The sequence below is a fragment of the Pleurodeles waltl genome, chromosome 3_1 (assembly GCF_031143425.1).
Source record: "Pleurodeles waltl isolate 20211129_DDA chromosome 3_1, aPleWal1.hap1.20221129, whole genome shotgun sequence".
NCBI lineage: Eukaryota > Metazoa > Chordata > Amphibia > Caudata > Salamandridae > Pleurodeles > Pleurodeles waltl.
Window position 1 is genome coordinate 228,378,255 of NC_090440.1, and position 25,654 is coordinate 228,403,908.

Consider the following 25,654-nt stretch of genomic DNA (forward strand, 5'->3'; position numbering starts at 1 on the left):
GCAAGTATTAAGATGGCTGTCTGTCACACTGATATGAGTCTATATTATGCTTAATATACAAGTGTGTAGTAATCTGATCAAAGGGAAATGTACAGTTCAATTTTAGGAGAGACAGCCAATAGTTGTGATGAAGGCAAGTGTGCTGGTGACTGTGCCGGAAGGGTAGGACTGGTTATGTTTTGTGTTTTTTAGGTATGGAGAACATTTTAATTTCCCCCAATACTGCCCCTTCAAAAGTAAGATTCCTCTTCTTTTTTTTTTATTTTAAATGTTTTTTTGATTGCTTTTCAAATAACAACAAACATAGCCGCATCTCCAATACACAAAAACAGTTGTGTCATAGTTTAACACATTGCATACAATCAATATATGTAAACTTGAGCAAGTGCAAGAAATTGGTTCCGGAGAGGGTGGGGGGGGCAGAGATCATGAGTCAAACATAGCATTGAGTGGGTAGGTGGTGTCATGAGTTAACTAATAGGAATGAAGTGGGGCTCAAATATCCTTTGGCTGGGATGTGGAAGGGAGGCGTAAAGCTCACTAGTGGTGTCACAGTAAATGAGGTCACGTAGCCAGTCGTCAGTGCTTGGTTTCCAACTTTTACCCCAGAGAATGGCTATGCGTCATTTAGCTAATAAAAGTGCCATAGCTGCAAATCTTCTGTGCTGTGTAGCAAGGGGCTTAGACCAGGAGAGGGTCTGGATCCACAGGATGTTCCAACATGGTGTAGAGAGTCGCGAATATAGCATGCCAAAAGCCCCGTATGACGGTGCAGTTCTAGGTTAAGTGTGCAAAATTGGCATATATAGCCACATATTTGGGGCATTTGTGGGATCTTGTCGGGTCAATCTTAGGAAGAGTCTGGGGGGTGGTGTATGCTTGGTGCAGGAACTTAAAATGCAGGAGTTTGTGTCGGCTACTTGTGAAGCCCAGTTTATCTGGATGCAGCAGAATTGCCACATCTTCTCTGAGGTAGGGGAGTTCCAATCACACTCCCATGCCAATCTCGCCGCAGGTCGGCACTGCGGTCGCAGCTCTAGGCTAGCATGGTACAAGCGGGAGGCAAGTCTACTGTTTTCAGTTGTCAAAATAACTGGTGAGGGATATCTGGCGGCTCCTCTGGGACGGTAGCTAGTAACTCCCAAAGAGTACAGTGTAAGCGTTGACGGACAAAGTGGTCCATCATGGAGGTCACTCCTTCAACCTCAAAGATAGAGAGAAGGCCTAGTTTACCATTGGTGAAGAGATCACCAAAGGTTTGGATCTGGTGTGTGTGTTGAGTGTACACTGAACCAGTGCTTCCCCCATCAGAGGGAGCCATGGGTCATCTCTAAGGGGTAAATCAGGTGAGTAAAGGACGGTATATCTTTTATATCGCCATAGCTTTGACCACGCCTAACAAGCCACGGAGTAGTTATGAATATCTCTGGGTTGTCAGGGTAGCCCTTTAGGTAGTAGGAACAAAAGGGGCAGAAGATCCACCGGGTGCCTCTCTGGCTTCAAGTATGGGAGTCTGGCATCCAGGTGGCACCAGAGTATGAAAAGGGTAAGAAGCATACAGAAGAAGGTGACTTTCAGTGGGATCAGGATGTTAAGGAACAGGCAGAGAAAGTGGGGAAGTACTACCATTTTTATAATGGCAATGCAACCTGCAACAGAGAGTGGGAGGTAGATCCACCTGTCTACCTGGGAGGAAAGGGTTTCAATGGCAGGTCTGTATTGCTTCCTCTTTTTGCAGTAAAGGATGATCCCCAAATATCTAGGGTGTATTCAAGGGGGGAGGGAACATAGTAGGGGAAATAACTTGGATTTGTGCCAGTTTATCTGGAGGCCAGAGATGGCTCTGAAGCTAATAACTTCCCAAATAACTGGAGGGAGATGCGTGGCAGGGCCTAATGAACAGCAGTATGTCATCTGTATATACCGTGACCACGATAGGGCCTCCTTGGAAGCACAAACCCCTGTGCTCTTGAAAATACCAAAGCATGGTAATGAAAAAAGAGGGGCGAGAGGGGACACTCCTGGCGGGTACCACAGGCTATGGAGAATGTGTCTGTAAGGTGACTGCTGACTCACAGGCGGGCCATTGGATTAGCATAGAGGAGTAAAATCAAGTTGTGGCGATCCAGAGGAATGCCAAACTTGTCAAGTGTAGCTCACAGGAATGGCCATTCATCAGAGATGAACGCCTTTTCAGGGTCTGCTAAGGTGACAGCCGCAGAGATAGTGTGGTTGATTTGGTTCAATATTGCAAATATGGTACATAAATTAAGAGCACTGAGGTACGAATCCCGTCTGAAGAGGAGAGATTATTTGCTCCATCAGGAGTGCAAGCCACGTAGAAATAACATTTGCTAAGATCTTATTATCAAAATTGAGACGGGATAAGGGTGTATAGCAAGTACAAAGGTGTGAAGGTTTGCCACGCTTGAGGAGAAGGGTTACAATGGCTTCCCGCATAGTAGGGGGTAGCATGTCATTCTCTAGGGCCTCCACATAAACCTCTGATAGATGAGGGACCCAAGACTGATTTAAAGGCCTTGGTTAAAGTGTCCTGTGAAACCGTTGAGCTTGGGGGCCTTAGAGCCATCAGTGGCTTGTGAGATTTCTTCCTGCGTGATGGGGGCTGCAAGGAATTGCTGCTGACAGTTAGTGAGCCAGACCATGGCAATCTCAGATAAACAGGATGCAATCCATCCGGGTACTGACTGTGTGTTGCGAGGTATATAAGGTATGGTAGTAATCTGTAGGGTAAGAGTGATATGGTCATCCCCAGTTATCTCCGTGCCATCTGCACGTGATGTATGTGGCTTGGTAATTAGGCCACAGTATTTGGGTTAGGATGTGACCTGGATGGTCACTGTCGTCATACCTACAGGCGCAGGCATATTTGCCAACAAAAGTCACCTCTTGGTCTGCTAAGTCGCGGATCTACTGCAAAAGTGCATCGTTGAGTCTCAGGCTCCAACAGGTGCAGCTGAATAAACGGCGTTTAGATTCCTCACCACCCGGGCGAGATCACTGTGTATACTTTTCAGGACCCCGAAGTGTGTGGAAATACAGACCACCCCTCCCCCCCCCATGTAAGCTTTAAAAGCTTCCCACACTATGCCTGTTTAGAAACATAGCCGGATTTCAAGGAAAGAATATTAATTGATGGCTGTGAGGAGGTCTGAGCTGAACACAGCATCTTGGAGCGCTAGTTCCAGGAACCGCCATGGCCTTGGGGTGGAGTGAGAAAGTGGTATCAACAGAGTGAGGTTAACAGGAGCAAGGTCAGAGAGTGTATGGGGCATATGTGTTATGTCTTGCATCCATAATAAGAGGTTGGGAGAGAAGAACCAGTAGTCCAGACGTAACCATGAATCATGGGAAGCAGAATAGCATGTGTATCCTTTAGCGTGTAAGTGTCGAGAACGCAGCGCATCGGAAAGGCACTGTGTGACTATTAAGCCTTGAAGTGCGCTGAGTGATCGTGGTCTGGTGCTTATGGGTGTTCCAGTGGGAGTGATGTGAGATGTTAATTTCCCCACCGAGGAGCATGAGTTCTGCCAGTGTGCATGATATCAGGGCAGTAAGTCTACAATAAAATTAGGGGGTATCGATGTTAGGGGCACAGAAATTGATCAACAGGACCGCCCTGCCCAACTGGGAGCCAGAGACAAGAAAGAACCTACCATCATTGTCAGTGACATGTGAAACATAGGTGAAGGGAAGCGTTTTGTGTATAAGTATACAGAGCCCTTCGGGAGTAGGAGCTGTAGTTTGAAAAAATATTATTCTGGCCCCAGGTGCCAGCAAACTGATAGTTATCTCTGGGCGATAGGTGAGTTTCCTGTAAAAATGCTAGTGTTATCAGGTGTCTGGCAAGATATGCCTTTTCTGGATTATTTAAACCTCGACTGTTCCATGTGAGGCATCGTAGCTCTGTGGCCACAGAGGACATTAGGGGTAGTGAGGAATATGACAATGCAACAGGACATCTGACGCGCATTGGCGCAATGCAATGTGGTGATCACACGTAGAAGAAGCATAGCGGCAACAAAAGACAAAAATAAGTTAACAAAGAAACAATATCACCGGTCCCACCCATACCTAATTAAAGGATGTCCAGTAAGTCCCTAATACAACAAGCAGAAAAATAAAACACCCATGTAAGAACAGGTCGGTATACATCATGGGGGAAGAGGCGTTCCCTCAGGCAGCATGACCCATATTATGAAGGAGGTCTGATGAATGATGCGTGGGATCACAGGCATATAGAACCAAGGGGTGTCAGCGCGGTTAAGGTTCCAATGTCACCAAGTGTTCACAGCAAGTCGCCAACTAGGTCAGAAGACAGCGCATGGGATGATGAGTACTCCCCACGTATTAACATTGTTGACCTCAAAGAGGGGGGATCCCAATGCTATGGTTGTGGAATGGGAACGCTCCAGCGTGTTGCGTTTGGTTGCTTGATTGGCTGCTTGTGTATTGCAACTATCCTGAGCCTCCACCGCAGTGTAAAAAAAAATTCCCATTGACCTCAACGAGTAGTCTGGCAGGGTACATCATGGCATACTTGAGGCCCAGCTTCCATAACGTATTTTTTACATCAGCATATTTACAGTGGGTTTGAACAGTGAGGGTGAAGTCAGGGAAGATTGAGCAAGATGAGCCCTGGTATTGCAATGGCCCTTTTTCGAAGACCAGACTGAGTGTCCCTAAAATTCTAGGTTAGCTACGATTGGCCGTGGTGGTGCTCCAACTGGTGGGCGTGGGCCAAGGGAGCGGTGTGCCCTCTCCACTGCAACCATAGTGGAAAACTGTCACAATCAAATAACTCTATGAGCAGGGTTTCAACAAACATGTCTGGTTGTCCCATGTTGGGTGTCACGGCTATTCCCAAGATTCTGATATTGTTCCTGTGGGACAGTGCCTCTAAGTCCTCATTTTTAATCGCCATTGTCTTTAGGATGCATTCCATCTTTTCTAGCCGCTTCACTATGGCCCCTGTGCCATCCTCAAGACCAGAGATGCTCTACTCTGCTCCGTTCATCCTAGTCTTCTGGCAGTCCAGGAGCTCGCCCATATGGTCAATGCGTCCTGAAAGGGCATCAAAGCTGGTATTAATGGAGCAGAAACCGGCTCTGAGTTCCACAAGTATGGCCGTCAAGCCACTGGGGGCATCTGGGCCCTGTCCGAGGGTTCATCAGTGTCTGAATGTGGGCGGCGCGTTGATTTAGCCTGATCAAAGAGGAGATTATGCTGTTTTGGTTTGCCGCAACCCATTGTGGAAGATGTAGTGGGGGCTAGAATGAAGCATCCGGTGGGCTCCAGTAAGTGCAAGGTATCAATAGCACTATCCCAGAGTCCGTGTAATACGTGGGAGCGATGCCATGGGCATCCTAGACAGCGGCCATCAGGTTCATGGCTGCGTTTCCAATGTCAGGGGGAAGACCAGGGGGAAGACCAGGTGGAAGAGGTGAAGAAGCAGTAGTTATAGCACGGGTTACCTCAGGTGCTGGTCCATTGCTATATGTGGCTCTCAGGGCGCAGGGCTGCAGTAATGTTCTACTGATATGTGATCTGACTCAGGCACACTAACATTAAATAAGCCACGATGGGTCAGGGCTGAAGGCAGAATTTGTGTATCTAAAGGAGCCCAGGTCCGCTGGTTTAGGTCACGGGGGTATCTGTGGTACGGCAGTCAGCTGCCAGCAATGATCACCACTGGATGTCAGAGGAGGTGGGCATTCACAGCTGCAGGCCAAAGCTCGGGAGGAGAGCAGAAGCCAGTACGTCAGATATCCGGTATGGGAGCCAGTTTCATGTAGGTAGGCCAATGAGAATGTATGTGGCGTGCCGAGCTCAGGAGCACAACTGCACTGTTTAGCTGTAGCAGGCCAGCCACATAGACGTATCACATCCGCCCTCACATCCCAGGGTGAACACCCAAGTAGCAGTGCAGTGTAGGTGGAGGGCAGATGATAATTTGTGAGTGCACTGCTGCTGAGTAAAGGGGCACTCACCGGATCACATTTAGCAGCTGCAGGTCCCCCGAGCACCAGCAGCTATGGCCGCATCTGATGCTGGCAGGGAATTGGTGTCTTCCATGGAGAGAGGGCAGCAGGTCGTAGAGCGAGGAAGTAGGCAGCCACCCGCTTCCATATGTGTTGTTGGCGACAGCGTGATAGATGGCAGGCAGGGATGCGGCTAAATCCAATGGTCTCAGTCTGAGGCTCGCCCACAACCCCCATTGCTGCAGGGACTCTGAGGTGGTGCCAGGCCACGTTGGCCTCCCCTCAAGTTGCAAGACAGCAGGCGTGCATGGCGGTCAGAGATATCACCATTCGCTCTCTCGGGCACTTAGTCGTGCTGTCCCAAGGCGTGGATGGTATCAGCTGAAGTAGTGCACGGGATCCATGCCTTGTGTAGGCCAGTACTGCTGGAGCGTCACAGACAAGTGGCCATCTTGGTCGCTGCCTCGGCCACGCCCCCAAGTAAGCTTCCTCTTCTTATGTTGTGCCAATCAGGGCTTTTGATGTGGTGTATATCTAAGTATATGCCATATCTGAGGGTGAATGAAAACTTTACCATGCCTATCAGGCTGCTTCTGCAGCTATAGAGAAGGTGTTGCACTCTATGTCAAAGCAGGTGTCAGTACCAGTTTTGAAACAGATTTCAGAATCAACCTTTACACCTAAAGAAGGTGTTTCTAGGTGTCTATCTATCAAGAACTTCACAGAACCAAAGCAGGCTCTGAAACAGTGGTAGGTGCAACTGTCAATACCTTTTTGGCATCACCTAGGGCTTGCAGTTCACCGCTTTCAAGGCTGAGGGTTACCCTCAAGTCAAGACTCCTGTTGAGGACGAACCCCGGAGGGAACATTATCGGATTGGGTGGGTGCCTTCGGTGCATTCTGTATCCTAGGTGCGGGCTTCAAATGCTGGCCCTGGAGACCTTTACTCTCCAAAGTCCTCTGACAGACATTCTGAACTGTGCTGCAACAGGCCTCCCAAGATACTCGATTCCCCCCACTCTTTGTTGGGTATTTGTCCTCGACGTCTTCAGTGCAAGAGATCTCTCAGGCACTGCATTTTATAATACACCCACAGATCTTCACTCTGATAGCAGATGGTATTTTGTAAAAAACAGAAATAGAAAAATAGAGTCCTTATCCCGGTGTGTTATGGGTTTTGGTTAGGAATCACAGGTTGACTCAAAACTGAAACCTTTCCTTGTATGAAAGGCAGCTTGCAACATCGATGCCCAATACTGGATGGTAGGAGTGTGAGTGCATGTGATCTACAGGAGCACATGCTGGAAACACAAGATTAAAGAGAGTACGATGAACTGAATGAAAATTAAAAAGTGAGCGATTCAACCAGTGACAGAAGACAGTTGAGCAAATGTTGATGAAAAGAAGTGGAGTGGCAAAATGAGAGAAGGATGGATACGAATATAAAATGTAGTGATAGATTGAAATATGAAAAGTTAAGAGACAAAAGAATGACCTAGAAGGGTGTAAGAAAGAAAGAAGATGCCAGATGAGAAGAATAGATAATAGAGGATGGGTGAAGCAATAAATGTAAAGTAGCAACATATATGTAAAAAAAGAGGACACAAATGAACAGAAATAGCATTTGGAAGGCAATGGGTCTTTCATTTGCTCGAGTTAGAGCTATTAGCGTTGTAAACTCCTAACCGGACTTTTCTTGACACATAAACTGATGAAGAAAAGTAAAACAGTTTTACATACGCTAGCCGATCTGCACCATGAGCTTGAAGGAGACACAGAAAAGGAAACATAAGTTTGCTCGCAGTCAAACCTATCGGCAAACGTGCAATTATCCATGTAACAGGGTTGATGTCATGCAAAGCGCTTGGCTACTGCCCAGCGAGATTGCGCCGCATAGGAAATAAATATAAAAAGTAGTCCAGAAGCCTTGCGGAAAACAAGGAGCATCGTATGTTTTCAGTAGTTTACCAGTGCTCTCAAGGAGGGCTAAACACCAGAAAAGGCATGACATATGCATGCCTTTCACTAATGACATCAAGCAAATTTTAAAAGGCAAACGCACAAACCAACCAAACTGATGGGTGTGACATGGGCGTGGTTAAAAGTCCACACAGAGATTACAACAGGGGCCAGAGCGCTTAGGTGCTCGACTCTAAAAAGAGACAAGAGCAATGAAAAGAGAGCAGGACTCACTGCCACATATTTTTTCTTGCCGAAGAAGCACATAGCGATGTTGTTCCAGAGGGGAGGACTCTCGGGCTCACTGTGCGCCGCCACTCGATACTTGTTCAGGGCCACATCATAGTCACCATGTGTTTGCATCATACTGCCTGCTGCTAGAATAGCCTACAAGACACAATAAGAATGGTTACGGTGCACCACCGGGGGGTTATGCTGCCTCCTCCCCCAAGTTAGACTATTCCCTTGTATCCAGCTTATTAGTAGCTCTTGCATTACCTCCACAAAATTTCTGTCTAAAGTCTCAGTGAAATAAATGCATTTTTGTCACTGAGACTTTAGACAGAAATTTTAAAATGGAGAATTACCAAATTAAAAGTTTTTTGTAAGAAAGCAATGCCTTACCTTGCAGTTACCAGGATCATAAGTGAGGGCATTTCCAAGATGTTCAAAAGCTTTCTGGTAGACGGCAAGCTGCAAAACCAGATGGCATTCGTGAAATTATACAATGGCAGAAAAGAGGCATAGTTAATGAAGTTTGCTGCAAAAGAAATAATGGGGGGAAAGAAACAGACAGTAAAGAAAGCTGGAGACAAAGTGAGATGAACAATTAGCAAGAACAGAAAAAGCAAGAGCATTCACGGAAAATAAAACTGAAAAGCCCAAAACAAACTGGATTGCTCAACAGTTTCGTCTTTTCACTTCCACAACGTCAGTTCGCATCACATACAGGTCAGTATTCCTATTGGGTCTGACAGCTTCTGTAAAAGCAAGATTGCCACCCGAGTATGACAAAAACCCAGAACACACAGTTGCACAAATGTCTATATCGCAGGGAATGGGATTTTTGGCTATTCTCTTTATGGGAAGACAAAGCCTTTGCTTGGGGTGAGGGTCAACGTTAGGCTGCAGTACTGGAATAAAAGCATGCAGGAAGGAAGACAACAGCACAAAGTGAGGCCCAGGACTACTACACTTCTCTTTAGCCAAATGAGAGGTGAGAAGCCAAAGCTGTTCCAGTTAAACTGTAACCACTGTTGAAACTATGACTAACGGGCCCCCATTTGACTAACCCTGCCCCATAAACAGCTTTCATTCATACACATATCAGAAGGTAGGATAGAAGAGTAGTTCCTAATTTTCCATCTTATTTCCGGGGTCCCATGAAGGAGGTGGATCACTGAGTCAGTAAAGGCAAAGACGTGAAAGTAAACACAAAGTAAGAAGAAGCTTTAGAAAATGAGAGCAGCGCTCACTTGCAAGTACAGTAGTCCGAGGGTAGTAAGCAGTTCTGCGTTTTCTGGTGAAAACCTGCAAAGTAAAAGGTTAACAGATGAAGTCAAGTATGGAAGAATTTTAGTAATCAGTCGATAGATAACAGCTCTCACTTTTGTGGTGTAACCTGCAAAGTAAATATTGAAGTCAACTTTGATAGCATTTTTTGGAATCCATGATGCATGGTATAGTCAAGAAATACTTCTCTAGCAGGATACTATAATTTATGAGACAACAGTCATTTTTATTATTCACTGACGACGAAAATATAGAGCCCTCACTTTGTCACTTAATGAGATAAATCGTGATATTAAATCATTTTACTATGTCAAGCTCTGTATAGAAGGTGTGTATATCTAAATATGGCCTCTCTTATATAAGATATGTTATATTGTTGTGTAGCCATTTTAGTTATAGCTCCATGCACGTTATTTTAACACACTAGGCCGCTGTGCACTTTAACCTAGATATATTTTATTCGGCCTTGCATTGTTATTTTTACAATAACCATTTTTACGGTCTTGTTTTATTTTTCATCTGTTTTTGCTTAGCCCAGCACTGTGTTCTCAAACAAGACATTCTTGATTGCTCTGTGCTTCATTCAAGGCTACAGTTTGGTACATTGCCAGTGAACGTGATAGAAGTTTAGTCTCCAACATTCATGTAAAATACACATCCTTGCGTAGGGACATTTTCTCAGAACATCAGCTGTGTTATTATAAAAACACTTCCTAGTCCCATTATACATTAAGAGGGAGATTCCAGCCAGGAAACCATAACTGTATGCTGATTGCTTCGCTACACATGCTAACGCAGACCACAGGCCTTTGCTCAGGTATGAGGGTTGATGTCTTCCCGAGGGAACCTGAAAGGCAGAATTAGACCTTAACATGCTGTGCTCAGATTATGACTTAGATAGGGAATAGTCCATCGATCATAGTGACAATATGATAGCGTTATTCTTATGCTTTACTCTCCTCGTCACGTTTTAATACTATCATGTTGTGTCGCCCTGGTTATTGCAGCTCACGCTTTGCTATCTAAGATGCAGTCGTTTTATTAATTAAACCAATCATTGAAACATATACTGCTTCCGTTTGTCATTTATATATGAGACTGAATTGCGAATGAGAGAACCGGATGCGACCTGAGTGACCACGACTTCCCTGAGAAGCCTAATATGTCATGCGCTCGGCTGCCCAATCATCCTTATCCCCTGGTAGAGATGAGGCACTGCTAGTTAGCCGGAGCAAAACCCGGATTTAGAGCGACAGGTGTCACCCACAGTGGGTCAGACTCAGTCTCCCACACCGTGGGAGATCTTGCTGCTCAAAATCCAGTAGTCTCATTAGAATAATGAGAACCTATGCGACAATATGTAGCACAAAATAGATCCAAATTGTTTTTGGCACCTAATGAGTATTTATATTATCCCTTGGTACTATCATACATAGACCTACATGTGAAATGAAATGCTCTGTTGAAGGCAAACACATTTATTAAGGCGTTTTATGATGAGGAAAACTTGTAACTAGAGAATTTAAACAGATATCTACAAGTGCATTAACCACCTGAATCATCTTCTCAGTATTACACCCAATATTTGCTAGCTGCACAAACATTTCTTCAGCAGTTGTCTTGACCAATAAGCGATCTTAAAACGTGATCTGTGTGGAGGAGGAGCAAAACCTGGCAGGATGGCCTCCTTTCACTGTGCAGCCATCGCTGTTCCTGAATCAGAGCCGGGGGAATGCTGCGAACCAGGCGGTCTCTTCACTCAGTGACTGTTGGCAAAGCCAATAAGCATTTTAATTCCAAAGACACTGTATGGAGAGATGGAAGGTATTATCCCCCAAACTGGCCACCAGATTGTGGATGTGCCCTTTATGTGAAATGCATTTATTTGAGCAGTGTACCCGATTCTGGATGGCGAATGTCTACTGGTGAAGCACCCTGACAAGGTGTGGATTTGGCCACCCAACACCTAGGAAGGAGTTGAATTGAGCAGGGCCATTTTATCTAGATGGGCTCTTTACATCTACGGGAATGATGGAGTACTTTCCAGAGTCACTTCACAGGATAGTCAATGAGCACAGATACCATCTGCACGTGCAGAGTAATCAGAAGACGTTTGAGGGGAACAGCCATCTTTGAATAAGTGCATTCTGTGGCATTTTATTTAGTCCTTTTCTAAATCAAGTGTCTTTAGAATTTAAAGCTCTGACTGGACATTGAGTAGGATTACTATTCAATGCCATAACTGAGTTGCAATCCCTTTACCACCTCCTGGAGGCAGCCTTAATTGTTCCCTGTTGCCTTCCTTAGCAATTCCAATGTACAGTGGTAGTAAGTTGGTTATTGAATAAAGGCATAGTGACACCAGTGATAAACAAAAAAAAACACCAAGAATATTGGGCAGTAAAAACCTACTGCCCCAGGACCCGGACAAAAGCCTCACAGACTTCTTCTGCTTTTATGCTCTTATCTGCAAACACTAGGAGCTCTTGAAAGCTGGCTCAGTTCTGGAAGTGAGTCCTATTAAAAATACCATTAACAGGACCCACAACAAAGGGAGCAATTCAAGACAACACAATCTAAAGTGGATCACGTTGGGTCAAGGAGATGTCCCACTTGGTGGTTGGCTTAGTTTTGAGTAAACTTAGATTAATGACTTCAAGACCATTAATATATTTATGGTCTGTATGTGCAGAGCTCAAATCAAAGCTTAGGATCACCGAGAAAAGTCAGATTTTGTTTCCCCGTAGCAAGGAGGCAAATTCAAAACTTGCCAACCATACCGATTTAGGCGGTATGCTACCATTATGTAGATATTCTTTCAGCCTACCAACTTTATGCCCCGCTCTACAGCTTTTTAAGGCCTAATGTGGGTGTACTGTGATCAGTTGAAGCAATAAAAACTGTCTTCCAAATGTAGCCTGGCACGTGCATTTATGAGCTGCAAAAACACATGGTAGCCCAACCGTAGGAGTATAGTGGATCAGACAGTGGCAGATCCAACTATTAGCCAATAGGATCTATCTCCGTCACCTGCAAGCCTGTCTCTCAGAGATAAGGGGCCTATAGTGGGTGTGATCTCTGATGTACCCGGACTGAGCTGAAATCTCAGCTTCAGCACACGACCCAGAAGTTGCAGAAGTTCACTATTGCTTGGTATTGCCAAAATGTCTTGAGGATGCTGGTGAGAGATTGTGCTTCATTAAGCTGAGCCACATCCTTTCAGTAACTCTCTCCCCACCTCTTTTGTTGTTTGGATTAAGTTTGCCTCCCAAATCTAGTTACTCTTGATCAATCTGATCTGGGACAATGATTCTCGGAATGGTGACAGTTGTGTTGGGCAGAGAAAGCGAGCTGGACAGCTTAATGGGCAGGAGCCTGGCATTCTCTCCATAGCGCAGGATTCTATTCACCTATTCACCTAAAGAATTAGTCTTTCACCTGCCAAATAATTATTTTGCACGAATATTAAGCTGATTCATGTATCATTCTAAACACACTATCTGATGGGAGCAAATGAAAGCAATAGTCAGTGTGTACATTGAGCTGCATTTGGGTCTTTTTTCAGGAATTCACTGTATGTACTGTACGTTGCATAACTATGGCCCTCATTATGACTTTGGCGGTCTTTTTCCAAGACTGTCAAAGCCAAAGCTGCCACTAGACCGCCAGTGCTGGTGGTCTGCAGACCGCCATATTATGACCGCTGGCAGCTTTCCGCCATTCTTTAAGCGGAATGTCGTCAGCAGTCATGCTGGTGGTCGGCGGTGCAGAGGCGGTTCCACCACCAGCCCGCTCCGCCAAAAGGACTGCGACAGCCGCATTATGACCTGTAATTCGGCCTGGCGGTGTCCTGATGGAGGGGCACTACCGGTGGTGGGAGCGCAGGGTCCTGTCCCATCAGGGAGGAGCACCTCGTCAGACTAGGTAAGTGTCCTCCGCAAGGGGAGGGGGTTTGTGGTGTGTGAATGGATGTGTGTGATCGTGTATGTAGGTCATGAATGGGCGGGAGGCGGGGGAGTGTTTGTGCGTACATGAATGTGTGTGAGTAAATGTGGTGATGACGATGCATGTGTGGGTGAATGTTGGGTCGGAGTGCATGTGTGCATGCATGTACACAGGGGTGGGGGTTGAGTGTGTATGTATGTTGAGGAAAGGAGGGGTGGGGGATGGAATGTGTATGCTTGTCAATGGGGGGGTGAATGTAGTGAGTGCACGTGTGGGTGTTGTGCGTATATGGATTTGGAGGGGGTTGCCTGTGTGTGTGCGCATGAGTGTAAGGGTGTTGCGAGAGTGGGTGAGTGAGTGTCAGGGTGTGCATGTACGTGGGTGCGTGTGTGTATGCGGGGTGGGTGGGGGTTAGTACGTGAATCCGGGGTGGGGAGTAAGTACGTGTATGCAGGGGGGTGAGAGGGCCACTACTGGGAGCGGGAGGTGGAGGGGTGACTGGGGGTTTTGAGGAGGTGGGGGGTGGGAATGTTGTAAGGGAAAGGGAGTTGGGGGGCTCTTGGGTAGATGGGAGGGTGGGGGAGAGAGTAGTCTACCAGCGGCAGGAATGCAAATTCCTGTCACCGGTAGCCTTTCCGCCAGGGATTTCATGGAGGTGCTACCGCCACGAAATCCCTGCTGGAAGGGGGACTCGTAATACCACCGGTGGTCTTTGGTGGACCGCCGGGTCGGAGATGCTTATCTCCGGCCCGACCGCCCTGGCGGTAAGCACGGGAAAGTGGCGATTTGGCACAGGCCAAACCGCCACACTCGTAATTTGGCGGTCCACTCGGGCTTGAAAAATCTACTAGACCACTCGCTATGAAGAGTTTTATTTTATGAGGTCAAGTTATTTTTAGATTCCACTTGACACTTCTGGCCAGAGGACAAAGAACAGGTGTTCTGTTCAGTCAGAAACTGAATTAGAAATTAAGATGCCTTTAAATCTATTTCTTGTCACATTTGCTCTGTGTTCAGAGACAGAGGTCAAAAGTCAGTTTGTCTTCTTGCAATGCAAATACTTTTCCTCTTGACTGTAGAGTTCCAGGATTTTGTAAGGTGAACTGGCTGACCTATGTGGAGTGAAAGGCTTTTGGTATCAGGTTTTTCCTAACACACAACATTTATATAACTAAGTCAACTTTACAAACATTTCAAAATATATTTCAGTAGCTGTGAAAGACCATTTTGTGTACTTCATATTTTGATAGGATGAAAACAAGTCAGAACACTTTACTTGGTGATGTGCAAATGATAAATGTTTTCTGAAACCTAATTTTCACAGGTTATTGTTAATACAATATATAGTTTTATCAGTAAAGCTGCAAGTTAGTGGGAAGGTTTTTGGACATTTCTTGGAAATGTATTGTTTGTAAATGACAGTGCACTACCACATCATGCTTTAGTAATATATCTATTAAAGGTGAGTGTTTAAGCATAAACTGAGAAACAATCCTGCCCTGATGGCAAAGCTATTAGTAAACTAAGAGGCAAATCATGCATGGATGATGTGTGCCCTATATGTTGGCTAGATTTATTATGCATGGAGCAAACATTTAGTGTATTTAGTCAAACAAAATATTTTTTTTACAGCAGAAATCCTGAACTCACATATTTGAAGGTGCACTCATATGTGAGAATGAAGAAAAAGGTGACTGTAAAATATAATATTTGCCTAGGATCACACAATTTGAGGCACGTTTTTGGGTCAAGTACGTTACAGTTAGGTTGGGTAGATTATTCAAGCAACTCGACCTGCAGGTCTAGTAACATTTTTATGATTTTTCGAGGCCTGCGCCAGACTCATGATGAGGGCCTCTGAGTTAACATTGGACATCATTATATTGGTCATTAAATGTCTGAATGCCTATTAGTACATTCTAGGTCGTTGAGGGCATGGACGTCAAATCATTAAAATGCCAGGGGTAGCAAAAGTGAAATTATACACTCATTGACTGTAATAAAAAAACAGAAAGTGACATCATCTGACCTTCGACAGAGAATGATTCCAGGTAATGCCATGTAACCTTAACCCTGATGTCAATTGCCATTATTGGCTGAGGTTCGATAATAACTGCATAATTAATATGGCAGCATAACACAGACAAAAGTCTACTTTAGGAGCCACCTATATTTTGTTACTGAAATTATCTTTGAAAGTATCAGGGCATAATACTCCTCCTGCATTGTAGAGAGAGAGTGAATTGAGTGTGCCAGATCTCTTCTAAGGGGATTCGCTGGGTTCTACCCCAGGAGAATTTTGAAAACAAATTGAATCAAATAGTGCATTTTAAAGCAAAATTTCCCAAATAAATTTGGTAAAAAGAACTTCACAGGAGTTGACTCAGTTTTCTTTCGAAATGTGTTATGGGTGCCCCCATATCTCATACCCCTATGCCATAACTGCCCCCTTATGCCAAAATGTATATACAATGCCAGTGTCAGACCTTTGCAATTAATGCCATTCATATACCACGGCTGACCTTGTCTCAAAAAATACCTGGAATATATCAGGGCCAGCATTTTGCTATGAGTGACCCCTATGCCAAAATTTCCACAAGGTATGTCAGCGCCAGAATTTTTGCATTTGTGTCCTATATGCTACAAATTATCTCAAGTATGCCAGTAACGGTATTTTACCATGGGTGCCCATTATGTCAATATGTACCTCTAGTAGGCCAGTACCATCATCTGCCACAGGTAGCTATCACTCTAAGAACTTCCTCCAGGCACACCGGCACCAGTACTTTGCCATGTGTGCCCCTTTAAGCCAAGAATTACCTTCAGGGTCAACAACAGACTTGCAAGGATTACACCATATTCTCACTCACAATCACTTACATTCACTGCCACTCATTCTCACACTCTTGCACGCACTTTAACTCTGTTTCTTACTCTGACTCACTAACACTTTCTCACTCGCACTTCTTCTTACCATCTCTCATTGTTTCTCTCCCATGCTCTCAGATGCTCTCTCATTCACTCTTCTCACACTTAACACTCATTGCACTTACACTCACTCTTTTTCATTTATTCTCACTCATCCTGCCTCATCCTTCTCATTTACAGATCTCTCACTCACTCATATCTAACACCCTTCACTCAGTTAGCCAAAATATTTTTTTCGTTAGAATAATAATAAATGTAGCAAAATAAAAATAAAATACATGCAATTAAGGAATGTGGCCTAAAGGGTTAAATCATTCAAAGTTCTGCAACTGTGTGTTTAACACAACCCTTGGCCTGCATCAGACTGATGTGGAGTGCTGTATCTGCGATGGGTGCATGTATGCCTCGGATTGGCACAAGTCAGGGATAATGCAATACGGTGCAGAGCATGCATGTTGAGTGCATGTGCTTGATATATGTGTACATGAAAGATGTAGTGCTCTGCAGTGCAAACATGGTAAATGCATGTATTGGGTGGGTGTGGGTGCCTGTGAGTGGTACAATGCATGAAGGATGTAGTGCTGTGAAACAAGTGAATGTTAAATGCGTGTTGTGTGCCTGTGACTGACACAATATATGGCAGACAATTAGTTCCATTTTGGGAGACCCAGGGCTGTATAGTGAAACATAGAGGATAGGTTAATGAATCCCCCAGATAGATTTCTGTATTGCTGCATTCCTGTAAGCTGGGACACACTAGAGAGGGGAGAGACAGGTTTTCCATGTACACCACAAAAGGTGCTCTTTAGTTCAGCTAGAGGTCACAAAGAAGGGGCCTGGGCACATCTCAGGGAAGCGATGGGGCTGATAAGAGGATCAAAGAGTAGGGCTGAGGCCACAGGCTAACCTTTTGATAAAAAAGTTAATTACTTTGGATAACGCTTTATCCGGTATAGTCTATATCTAGCTGCAGATTGCTTACCTTTGAATTTTCCCAGGCATCAGACTGGATCCAGAAGATTTTTCGTGAGCGGTACCCCTGCGCGCCAGTAGGTGGCACCAATCGGCTCTGTGTGAATCGTCTGCGCTGGAAATGACCTACAGAGGCACCACACAAGCGTGCTGACATCAGTTACTTTTAACAACTTTCCACACCAGAAGCGTGGAGCCATGAAGTGCACCGACTACTGGTGTGAAAAACTAGGGCCCTGAAATGGGTCAGCGTTGTCCCTAGAAATCCATTCACAGAGGGTGGAGGATGGGTGGGTTGGTAAGGAATCGGCAGCTAGATATAGGACCTCATAATGACTTTGGCAGTCTTTTTGAAAGACCGCCAAAGCCGTGGGTGCCAGACTGACCATATTACGAGTACTGCAGGATTTTCGTCACATTTTGGGTGGTAATCCTGCAGTAGTGGCGGGCAGAGGCGCATGGCCGGTTCCACCACCGGCCCACCCCGGGAGAAGTACTCCACCAGCCGTATTATGAGCAGTAATAGGGCCTGGCGGTGTCCTGATGGCGGGGCACTGCCGGCGGTGGAAGCGCCCGTTCCCTGCAGTGCCTACCATAGGGGTGATTTACAGTAACCTACCAGGTGCAGTGCCCTGTATTGAAAGGGTGCATGCACCTTTTCATGCAGGCTGCATGGCAGGCCTGCAGACACATTTAGCATGGGCTCCAATGGGTGGCATAATACATGCTGCAGCCCATGGGGAACCCCTGGTGCCCCAATGCCCTGGGTATCTAAGTACCACATAAAAGGGACTTATATGGGGGCACCAGTATGCCAATTGAGGGGTGTGCAAAGTCCAAAGCAACTAAATTTAGAGGGAGAGAGCACAGTCACTGGGGTCCTGGTTAGTAGGATCCCAGTGAACACAGTCAAAACACACTGACAGCAGGCAAAAAGTGGGGGTAACCATGCCAAAAAGAGGGTACTTTCCTACAGGAGTGACAGCCCAAAAGGCATGTGGTGTTCACAGACCGCAATGCAAGGCTGGCAGAAGAAAACAACTTCTTCCCTATCCCAGGGGTTGGTAGGGAACGCGTCTTGGGATGTCAAGGCTTGGACCACTAAGATCTCCAGGGTACGGTGTTTGAGGAAGTTTGGGTACCCTGGGACCGGGCGATGGCTGTAGGCGATTGTCCTATTCACAGGAACCTCTGTGTTGGGTATGGACCAAGAACCCAAAAGGACGTCAGTGAGGGCCTCATTGAATGGGAGTAGGGGTTTGAACGAGGAAACACCCGGTTGTAACACAACAAGATGTTAGTCGACCCATGGCAGGATCGCAGTCGCCCTCTGCACAACCATTGCATAAGAGGCTCCCCCCTCCGTAGCCACAATAAGGAGAGACAGCAGACCAGTATCTGGAAAAGTATCCAGTCCACTGGCTTCACCCAGTTCCTCACATCAGTCCATATTTCGATCTTTTTCTTGGGATGGAATTCTGCAGGATACAGCGACCCCCCTATTCCTCCCCAAGGCCTATTTGATGGAATAGGGCTCAGGCTCTGATCTAGTTCCTGCCGGCGTCAGATGTGGTGTTGGGCGATGCACCTCCAGCTTCGTGTCAGAGCCAGGTAGCACAATGGGGGTGGCACCACCAGTGGCACCAGGAGCATTGGCATTGGGGCCGGCACCAGGGAAGGTCGAGATGATACAAACTGCGCTGGTCCAGATCCAGGAATGGATCGCTGGGAGCCCACTGGAGCAGGGGCTGGAGCTGCCAGCGCAGAACCATATGGGGCCTCCTCTGACCCCACGGGGCCCGAAGATGCGTTGGAGGGGTAAGGCCACCCTAATATGAGGCGCATGACCTCATAGAACTCCTTACGTTAGGTGGGAGTCGCTCCGGGTCCCGGAAAGTATATTAGGCGCGGATCTGGCCCATGCACAGGTTCTGAGGAACCAGGCCTTGAATTCAGATGCTCCCTTGTCTCATCGGCCGACGGACAAGGAGAAGTCGAAGACTATTCGACTTCTTGCTCTTTTTCTTGTGCCTCGACTTACCCGACCATCCCAAGGACGTGGAGTAGGATGAAGACAACTTGGGCTCCATGACTGGTCCTGGGTCCTTCCATTCGACTGGGACCTCACTTTGCGCGGAGTCGCATGCCGGGCCGCCATGAGCTTTAGGGACCGCTCCATCATAGCCTTCGGATGCATGGCGCAGCATTTGGAGCACAACTTCGGGTTATGGTCGCACTCCAGAAACCACAGGCAGACAAGTAGTGGTTCCATCATCGTTTGCATCATTTATAAGTCTTGAATGCTGTCTTCCTAGATTACATGTTCCTAACACACCAGGAGGAAATTCTCAAAAACTCAACAAAATGTTGCAAAAATCCAGTCAAAAAGTGACTGAGGGGTAGCTCTTTTCTGGACAGTGCTGGCTGTCATGGAAAGGAAAGAACTAATGTCAGCGTGTCTTGGTGGCGCCTATATAGGTACCGAAACTTCGTTTCTGGTGTCGATGATGCAGACGGCACATGCTCGCCGATAAACGCCACCTACTGGCGCACGGGTACTGCTAAAAAAAAATCTTCCAGATACAATCAGATGCCTGGAGAAATTCAAAGGTAAGGAATCTGCAGCTAGATCTCTCTATCAGATACACATCACTGTGGCTGACCGCCAGGTGTGAACACTAGTCACTCTCCTCGACTGTGTTGTGGGGGAAGTCAGATTTGGAGTCGCTTCTGCTGTGACAGACTGCTTACAAGAGGAAAAGAGGGCCGAGTAGTGGCAACTTCAAAACAAAGCACCCTAAATCACATTTGGTGTGTGGAAATGGACTATAAGAAGGGGAGATTGGGACCCCAAATCCTGTCAACTGTCAAGCAGCCAGTCGGGCTGCACAAGGAGAAGTTCTGCAAGACTTCTGTCTGTGACGAGGACTAGGGGCCAAGGCCCTTTAGTCTCCTTGCTGGAACAGGGGGTAATCACCCTGGAAATCCAAAACCACCAGCCCTGGAGCACGGAGCACCAGTGCATGCCTGCTTGCCAAGACCAATGTGCCCTGTGAAGAAAAGGAGAGTGCAGGAGAGAACGGTCCAGTGGGGAATTCTATCGAGTAGACTCCCTGAGCAAGGTGTCAGAAAACGGCTGCTGCACTGATTGTTGTCTGTTTGCAGGATAAAGCCACTGGCCACCGAATGCCAGGAGGGGTGCAACGGAGTGAACAGTAATCATTGTTGTGCTGACTGCGAAGTAGCCAATGTGCAGTAAAGGTGTGGCAACCCCGTATGCCAGGAGGGACCTCCATGAACAGATCGCCAGGCAGAGTGCCCCATAGCCCTTGCATGGTGAAGAGCCAGTGACTCCATATGCCATGAGGAGTTGCAGTGCAGTCATCTGCTCTGCTGATCACGTTAGTACCCATGTACAGCTTAGAACCAGTATGGAGTGAGGCCGCCATGGGAATCCCTACGCACTTACCTTAGGATGATGGATCAGCATTAAGAAATTGGCACCAACTCCCCACTCCCTTTTAGGAGCCACAAGGAAGCTGCGGTCACTGTGGGTGAACGACCGACCACATGTGAGGAACTCAAGGATCACACCCAGGCCATGTGCAGTGAACTCACCTAAACCAGCCACTGCTGCTCCGGAGTGGGGACGCACTCAAGAGCTCTGGATGCTCCAGACCGGAAGTTGCGAGAAGACCAAATTCAGCTCAGAACAAAGCAGCCCCAATATCCCCAATATCCCGCACCCCAGGGACAAGGGTAAATGTCAGAGGTCTCCTGTGGTCCTGGCCAAATCTAGAAACCCATCCAAGTTCTTCTAAAGCTCAGAGTTAATCAGAAACAGGGGGTAGACACCACCCGTAGCGAGGGAAATATTCTTTAAAAAATAGCCCTCGCGGAAGCAACCACCAGGAACCTGCTGGCTAGTGCTTACCAATTAGCTAATTTCATCATCATTGGCACTTTCCTATTTAAGCAGGAAAAACTCAGTGTAAATGTATCTACCTATACTAGGCGAGTGTAGTAAAATAATCCAAGCTAAACTCCTAAATCACTCTCCTGCGCCCCAAATTTAGTGAGTTCCTCATGCTGGGAGAGTTAGTCCCTTACTCTCAAAAAGGAAAATGATTAATAAGTCCATACAGCATCCCTACACATCTTTAGTATGTGTGCCCCAGGCACCTGAGTAAGAAACAAAATTACATGTTTAGACCCTGTTGTTAAGAGCGGACAACATGTTTCATTGGCAATATAAACTTACAGTCAAGTTCACCAGGGCACGGGGGAATAGCATCATGAAATTGGGCAAGAGGACCATATGTCACCCAACAGTGCAACGTACCTACAGAAGAACAGGAAGGGAAAGGGGTAGAAACCACAATCCAAATAAGAAAACATTTGTCACATACATATAATACTGTACACACACAATGCACAGTTAAGCCACTAATAATTATTAATAATGGGGGGCGTGGCCTAACATATGAAGTCAGATGCTTGAGCCCAGTGCTCTGGTGAAAGGCCCAATGGAATCACTTCTCCTAATGTCCTGGGACGGCTGGCGAGGCTGGGGATCTCCTGGAGCTCCACAGCAAGGGTTGGCAGCAATCTGTGACTGCACCGGTTGGAGTGATTCCAGAGGGAGAGCGATGCTGGCAGCCGGCAAGGAGCCGCAAGATGGTGGCAGCCATCTCGTGATGGAGGACTCGGGCTGACAACCAAAAGCCTAGAGGCCAGCAGCAGAAAGTAAGGAGGAGCCCATGGCCTGCACTGGAACAGATTAAGATTGGGGCTGCATGGGTCCCCACTGGCATATGGAAACCAAAACCCAAGGAGGTGGCAAAGATGGCAGTGTCGTGCTGAGGATCTCAGCCATAATGGCCTAGGACGCCGACCGAAAAAGGCTCCCTGATTTCCCTCCTCACCATTTCCAAAGGACAAGGGGGTTCTGATGCCCTGGACCCTTATACAGCACTGCAAGCCCTTACACAGCTGCACAGCCTCGGGAGCCCATAATGGTGTCAAGGTCCAGATGGGTAGGGATTCAGGCCCACAAATGCCTCCTGCTGCAAGTCATTCACTCTTAGGCCGACTCGCTTGGATGCCAAGTGGCGCTGGAACGGGGTCAACCTAACATTCTCATCCTGATACAAGGTTTGCAGGCTGAGAGTTCAGACAGCCTGGAGAGATGGATAGCTGAGATGCTGGAGGCTCTATTACTTTTTGGGACGGACCTCAACTTAACACTACAAGACATCAATATAAAAGAAAATACAGACATTGTTGATTCCGAGGCAACTTTATGGAAAGCATATAAGGTGGTTATGCTGGAGCAGCTCACTACAAATGGGACAGGGTAGAAGCGGGACAAAGAGTAGGGAGCTGGAACCTAAATTGACCCAATGGAAAGTGAAGTATGTGGCCTCTCCCTCTACGGGATTGGCACACATGATTGAGGTGGTAAAAGATGACCTGAGAAACCACATCCAGCAGGAAGCTAGGGCCCAATGCAAGGCAAACCAGGGCAGACTATATGAGGTAGGCAATAAAACAGGGAAGCTTTTAGCCTGGATAGTGAAAAAAGAGGAAAGGCAATGGTGGAGGCAGGCCACAGACACAGGGTCCAGCACACTTGCCAAAACCCTGATTACCATAGCCTAGGCCTTTGTGATGCATTTGAGCAACCTCTATCAGGCAAACTGGGTAGGGGGCCCTGGGGATCTTGACAAAATCATTACTGACATACCAGCCCCTCGGCTGGGGAGAGAGGTGGGTCGCTCCCTAGAGGAGGAGATTATGGAAACAGATATCGGAGGCGCTGAGCCAGAAGAAAGGGGGTAGATCCCCGGGACCCAACGGCCTGCCGACGGAATTTGTTTAATGTGTCAGGTTGCGCAAAGTGGGCCCACTGCATGCCATGTTTTAGAAGGCACGGGACGAGGGTATGCTCCCCAGGGACCTATGGCGAGCTACTATAGCTATGATCCACAAGAAAGGGAAACAACACAGCGACTGAGCCTTCTACAGGCCTTTATTGCTGCTGAACCTGGCAACTAAGGTTCTAGCAAAGGTTGCAGCTAACCGCCTCCTGCTGATGGTAGACACCCTGGTGGCTCCTGACCAATAAGGCTTTATGCCCTAGAGGGCAACAAGGCCTAACCTGCAGAGACTGGCTGGGTGCTTAGCTCGCAGAGACCATATTGATGAACCATCAAGTCTATTAGCCCTATATACACCAATATGGAATTCAACTCTGTAGGTAGTCCTACATGATGGCAATCTCACACAAAATGAGATTCGGCCCAACATACTTGTCGTGGGTGACCCTCCTATACAAAGACCCCACAGCAAGGGTCAGGGTAAATGGGGTATTTTCAAGACAGTTCAGGCGAAGCAAGGGAACAAGACAAGGTTGTCTTTTATCCACCCAGCTTTTCAAGGTGGCGATTGAACCATTGGCCACATCCAGGGTATCCTGCAGGCAAGCTGGTTGACTGATTACACACTCTCTATCAAAGAAGTCAGCACATTACAAAAAAGGATTCAATACTGACTGGATGCCAGACACAATGGACCTGCCTGGAGGTGGGCACTGAGCTTTATAAATCTTGGGCAAGACATAGAATGCTGGAACTCAAGAGTCAGGGTAAAGTAGAAAGTCTGCTTCCTTCTTTATAATCCATTGTTTGTCCAATGCTTCATCCAAGATCATCTTAATGATGTTTCTCAACTCCGGTGTCCGTTCCCTAGTCAAGGGACCATAATTACTGCTGACACTCAACAATTAGTTGATCTCATCCTCATAATCCTTGGTGTTTAACACAAATACTGCCCGACCCTTGTCTGTGGGTTTAATCACAATGCTCAGATTCTCCTGTAAGGACTTAATGGCCAGACATTCCGCCCTTGTTGTTTTCTGGTAAACCTGGGCCTACTTGTTAAGTCCATGGATATGTTCTACTACTCACTGGTCGAAGATACACACCAATGGCAGAGGGTGGAGGATAAAATGTTGAGGGTTTATGAAGAGTAGTAGAAAACACCGAAGGAGGGTCCCTTGGTTTTTCAAGGAGGAATTTATGCATAATTTTCTGCCACATCACTTCTTGAAACTCTACTCAAAACTTAAAGGGGTCATGTATAGGTGTAAGAATGACAGCGAAGCCTTTGTTCAAAACACATTCTTCCATCTCAGACAGGGAATAGTCAGGCAGATTGACTATGTTTGATAAAACTGCTGTTGGCCGCGACCTCTGCTCACTTGTGGACAGTGGTTTTTGCCATGGGTGGTCCTGCCGACACCTGCCTCGACTTCGTTTGCCCCCCACAGCGGCTGCCTCTCTGTTCCGGTCCTAAAAAAAGACCTTAATAGATTTTCCTGTATGTTCTGTTACTTTGTGGGAGCAAACAGTTGTGCAGTAGAAGAGGACAGTTGTTCACTCACAATCTTCCTCACTGTTGATATTATCAAATGTCCACTTTTGTGGTGTGCATCTCTTGTCGGTCTTAGCCGATTTGCGCTGGTTAGACAAAGCCTCATCTGGTTCTGCTGGATGATATTGGTCCTCAACATAGGGAAAATGCCCATTAGGGAGGGAACCTCTCCACATTTCTTCGTAGACCTTTAGTCTTCTGATTTACAACGAAGGTCTTATACTCAAAGACTCAAATGAATCCGAGCTAGCTGCTCCTTCGCTTCAGAGAGAGCTGAATCATTTTTAAGGTAGAGCGTAAGCGTTCGATCTCATGTATACGTTTAGTATACTTGTTATTATAGCTTAAAGCGATTTCATTTGTTGTTTGCAAAATTCTTGCTCGCTAGTGGTCAATTCTGCCTTTTTCTCCCTCCTTTTTCTGTTTCAGAGCAGTGACCAACTACTGTCTTATTCCACTTTGATTTATTTATCTATTGCTGTGACTATCTTTTTTTGTTATTTCTTTGTTGCTGCCTTTTTACTGTGGGTGTTATAGGCTGGTAGCTGCTGTTTTATTGCAGCATTCCGTACTTCCCACCTCCTCCCATGTCACTTAAGTTTGTTTTGGCTTTATTCCAGTGCTGTCCTCATTTGCCTTTGCCTCCTAAAATAAGCTTATTTCACAGAAGAAACACCCGGTCGTTTAGCTCACGCCTCATGAAAGCCACAATATGCCCTTTCTGGTAAAAATGTAGCTAAACCTAGAAGCAATGATGTGAAACTTGCTTAGCCTCACAGAGTCTCTCTCTCCAGGGCCCCTTCCCTGCCAGCACTCAGGACATCACACAGGGCACTGCTTATCTACTTTATTTGGGCCATAAATCTTCTGGAGCTGCTCTGCTATTGTTAACTTCATTAGAG

The 25,654-nt window shown here is 46.5% G+C and overlaps 1 protein-coding gene across 2 annotated transcripts in view; it reads right to left on the bottom strand.

Moving 5' to 3' along the window:
* BBS4 (Bardet-Biedl syndrome 4) overlaps window positions 1-25,654 on the bottom strand; it is a 317,463-nt gene that overhangs the window by 148,202 nt on the left and 143,607 nt on the right. For both annotated transcript variants that reach the window (XM_069222250.1, XM_069222249.1), the window contains exons 9-11: window positions 9,437-9,491; window positions 8,586-8,654; window positions 8,196-8,348 (exon numbers count right to left, since the gene is read on the bottom strand). In XM_069222250.1, coding sequence (XP_069078351.1) covers window positions 8,196-8,348; window positions 8,586-8,654; window positions 9,437-9,491 — 277 coding nt within the window. The remainder of the gene's footprint in view (window positions 1-8,195; window positions 8,349-8,585; window positions 8,655-9,436; window positions 9,492-25,654) is intronic.